This window comes from Nestor notabilis, unplaced genomic scaffold (genome assembly GCF_000696875.1).
Source record: "Nestor notabilis isolate BGI_N333 unplaced genomic scaffold, ASM69687v1 scaffold314, whole genome shotgun sequence".
NCBI lineage: Eukaryota > Metazoa > Chordata > Aves > Psittaciformes > Psittacidae > Nestor > Nestor notabilis.
The window spans coordinates 5,031-9,337 of NW_009926631.1; the positions used below are offsets into that span (position 1 = coordinate 5,031).

Consider the following 4,307-nt stretch of genomic DNA (forward strand, 5'->3'; position numbering starts at 1 on the left):
GTTAGAAAATAATACAGGATATCAAAAAAGCATTACTGGAAATTTAGGCTGTGTGTGTCCTCTGCAGACAGTCAGAAGCTAAGCAGGCTATCTTGATGCTTAAACTTCAATGTCAAGAAACTAGAATGTGCCTGTCAGAGGGACATAAGCATGAAAAAACTTTTGCCTTTACTTTTGGAAAAGGTCTGTATGCATCCATGCAGAGGAGTTTTACTGGTAGGCTGTGTTCTTCTTAGTCTTCCTGTATTTGGACATTTCAGTTGTAGTTTTGGTTGGTTATTGTTTCATTACTGATTTTCAAATGTCTGTTGCCTCAATAATAGCTTTGCCAACAGAGATGCTCAAAAACTTTTAGTGACAGTTAATGTGGCCTTCATGTATAGAAGTTACGTTTTCATACTCTGGCTCTTAACTTTCTGTCGACTCACACAGTGTTATAGGATACAGTTGGCTGTATCTGAAATTCAAATGCCACATTGGTCTGAAAATTAACGTGCCACATTTGAGAATACCGTAATCTTTCCTGTTGTGTAACTAAGTCTCTTCCATTTTAATAGTGCAGTTATTTTTCTCAAATTATTCACATCGCTGGCTCTGAAATACATTTGGCTAAATTAGTAAGGTAAGGGAAATGTTTAGCGAAATACATAACAATGCCATGAAGTTGTGAACTGAGCTGTTTTATAATAGAGTAAATTCTCTCTGCTGAACTCAAATGTGATGTAGATTAAAATACTGGCAGGCTTGTCTGTCTTCTCAAGAAAGATTGAAGAGAAAAGAATTGAGGTCTTACTGGTGGTACTTCAAATGCTGTGAGCTCAATAGGACCTATGCACAATGTGTGTTATATTTTTCTGAATGCATTATATGGTGTTAATTTACACCCAGAAATACATGTTCAATCTAAACTTCATGGGTGCTACAGAGAATCACTGTAAACTAATGAGTCCTGCAGTCCTAATCTTGGTCTCATTAATTCAGGGAATGCCATGATTTTTGAATTATTGCAAATTAGGAGAAATTCCTTTTAATGATTGAGCCTCTCTGTTGGCATTTAGGATTTTACTTTTCTTAAAGAAACAGCAGATAGTGTTTATGTCATAAGAGGATGATCTTTGAAAAATATCTGTTAAGAGTGATTTGCAGTAAGATACTCCTTTGGAATTGTAGGTAGCATAATGAGATGGAGGAATCATTCACCATTGCTAATGAGATGAAGATGTGTCATATTTTAAATTGTTACATTATCAAACTGCCTGAATTAACTAACTTTGGATTTGGTTATTTTTTAGATAGTACTTCAAAGATCCCATAAAGAGAGAGCGTTGGGGTATTTCTTAGGTGCTGTTTTGCAGGAGGTATTGTCTTGAAAGTAAGATACGATTCTTGGATTCTGACCCCTTTGAGATTACCAATTACTTCACCTTTTATCTTGGTGTAACTTCAAAAACTATAGAGCTGTAGGTTTATGTATAGCAAAGGGAATAGCTAGATAAATGCTAGCATTTTTAATGTAATAAAAATGCATTTTTAGGCTTTTCTTTCTAACCATGAAGGCCACCAGCAGAGAAAAGATTGAGTAAGACTTGCTGTAAGAACTGCAAGGGAAGCATGTGAAACATTGATTTGCTGCTACTGTAAATTCTAGATATACTATAAAGTATGCCTTTTAAAAGTAGTATTGCAGGGTGACATATATTTCAATGCGTAGTTTATTTACTTTACAAATCAGTTTTGTCAACTTTCATCCTGCTAGTTCATTCTTGACTCTGAAAGCCAAGCTGGCAAGAATCACATATCACCATCTATAGTTTTTATTTAAATTGCAGTTTAAAGTTACTCAACGTTACTTAAATGTGCCTGATCATAAGCCTGTGGAAATTGGAAAGATTGCCATGTAGTTACTTGATCTTAGTATTGTTTCCCTGAATAAAGACAAAAAAACCAGAATCGTGTTGGATGTTCAACTCTAGGAGTATATGAACAAAAGAAGTTTTTTTTTCAATGAGGAAAAAGACATTTAGTATAAAAAAAGGAACCACATTTTAGGAAAAAATTAGCATTTTATTTAATTACTTTTAGTTAAAATGCAGTTGGAGGGATGTAAATTAGTTGCTATAAAGCAACGTATTTTTGAGCAGAGGACCTGAATGCTGAATTTCTAGCCTGCCTGATAGGTAAACAGATGGGAGAGAAGACTTAAAAAGCAGGGGTTTAAAAATAGAATGGTTTTGGCCCCCAACGGGTAGCATTGCTACTGCTTGGAAATGAGAGAATGATCCTGGGCTTTGTTTAGTTGTTACTGAAGGAATTATATATACCTCATTTAAATAGCTCCTAAAAAGAATGTATTGTGTAAGTAATACTGTAATTTCATGTGCGCAGTCAAATCCCAATAAAGATTTAGTGCCTTATGTTTTTATTAGTAAATATTTACTTAGATTGCTCAATGATATATCTCATTCTTAGGGTATTTTCTGTTAGTCTGAAGCTGGAGGATCCCTCAAGTTTCACATTTACATACTAAATTGTCAGATTCTGCAGCTGCTTTGTGTAGTTTAATGTGGTGCTTGTCTTGTTTCAGAATTACCTTAGGAAACATTTGTGTGTTTGGACAGCATACACATATTGTTTATTACTCCTCTAACAAGTACAGAGCCTGGTTTTTCTTGGGGTTTTGTTGCTTCCTAGAGGATTCCTGAGTGAACTCCAAACTTGAAAATATAGATACCACTGCCTTTTCTTACTGATATGTAGAGTAAGATAATGAGAATGGCCTTCTCTCCTTGCTGCTGAAGTTCTTCCTGATAATCCCAAAGCCAGTCATTTCAACCATCTTTTTGATGGATAAAAGGAAGGAGAACAATTTCCTTCCAACTTTGCCCTGTCTGGTTTTCTGCCTTGCCTAGAGTTGATGCCAGAGATGCTGCAAAGGCTTGTGTGATGAAGGGCATGCTTCTGATTGGTCTGAGGTTGTGTTGTGTGAGCATCACCCGTGTGATGTAGCTGTGTCTGTCAGACCTAGCAGAGGTTGCTTTCACCTCGTGTACTAGGATGGCATTCATATTATCTTCCCATGTTCATACATGTCTGTGTTGTCTGTTCTCTTCACTGGTGTTCATTGCGTTCTCCAAAATTGGACCAAGAGCTTTGTGCTTGGCTACTTTAGATGCTGCAGTTGCTATATCAGCCTTTATCTCTGTTGTGTACAATTTTGTCTGTGTTTAACAGTCCATTATAAAAGGGTTCGAGTATGTAAGTCAAGTAACACGTAATTATTCAGGTTTCTCAGTTAATAGTATTTGGATCTCGTCATAACAGAATTAAACATGTTCCTGTATAATGTTTTGGCACTTTCAGTTGAATTCTAAACAGAAATTGCAAGGGAACTGAACTCATTTGGTTTATTTGTTGGGGAAAAAAAAAGACCTTTGTGACAGGGTTTTCTGAGAATTCTAGGATAAAAATAATTTTGAAGCCAAAATTTCTATTATAAACTCAGTAAGTGTGAAAATGTTAATTATTTTTGACAGTAATACTGTCAGTTAATATTTGTTAATTCCACCCCTGTTGACATATCCAAGGAACACAATTAGAAAAGTTGTTTTCCTGAATTAACATACGTTGATAAACAGTTTTATGTTCTTACTTAATGATGTCTTATCAAATGGCCTCAATGTCTTTAAAGCTGGCTTCAGTCGTGCTGGGGGATCTGGAGGAGCGACCAGGGAAATTCCAGGATTGCTTGACAGGGGCACCGTGTGGGATAGGAACTGCATAGGCAATGTCCTGGAAGAGGCCATGAACTGCTTTGCCGAGATGCAGAGGCAGACAGAGGAGAAATTTCGCTTGTGGATAGAAAAGCTAACCCGTCTTGACACGGATGAAGAAAGCAAGCAACAACTGGAGCCCAGGGAACCTAAAATTCAACTAGTTGGCCAAAGAATCCCCACTACCGCACAGTCAGGGGCTTTCCTACAGATGCCTGATAGCCAAGTACTTCCACAGCAGTCATTTGATTCTTATGTGGGCTATCAAAATGTTGATGATATGATAGAGTTTCCAGTAACTTTTAATAACAATTTTTCACCTATCTTTCCAGAGAATGGGAATATTGCAGAGCCTGATCTGAATCAATCATAAACTTAAAAAATTCTGATCTTTGCAATCTTGATGTTACTTTGGATTATGCTTAAAACAAGGTTTGCTTTTCTCTTCATATGTGTTTGTTTTGATTTTTCTCTTTGGGGTTTTATTACCATGGTATAATTGCTCTTTAATTTGTAGAGAATATATATATATATATA

General features: G+C 36.2%; 1 protein-coding gene across 1 annotated transcript in view; it reads left to right on the top strand.

The window, feature by feature from the left end:
- The window catches only part of LOC104405022 (uncharacterized protein C18orf25 homolog), a 7,224-nt gene extending 3,081 nt beyond the window's left edge, over window positions 1-4,143 (top strand). The window contains exon 2 of the mRNA XM_010013610.1: window positions 3,689-4,143. Within this exon, the coding sequence (XP_010011912.1) occupies window positions 3,689-4,143 (455 nt within the window). The remainder of the gene's footprint in view (window positions 1-3,688) is intronic.
- Window positions 4,144-4,307: the final 164 nt, after the last annotated feature.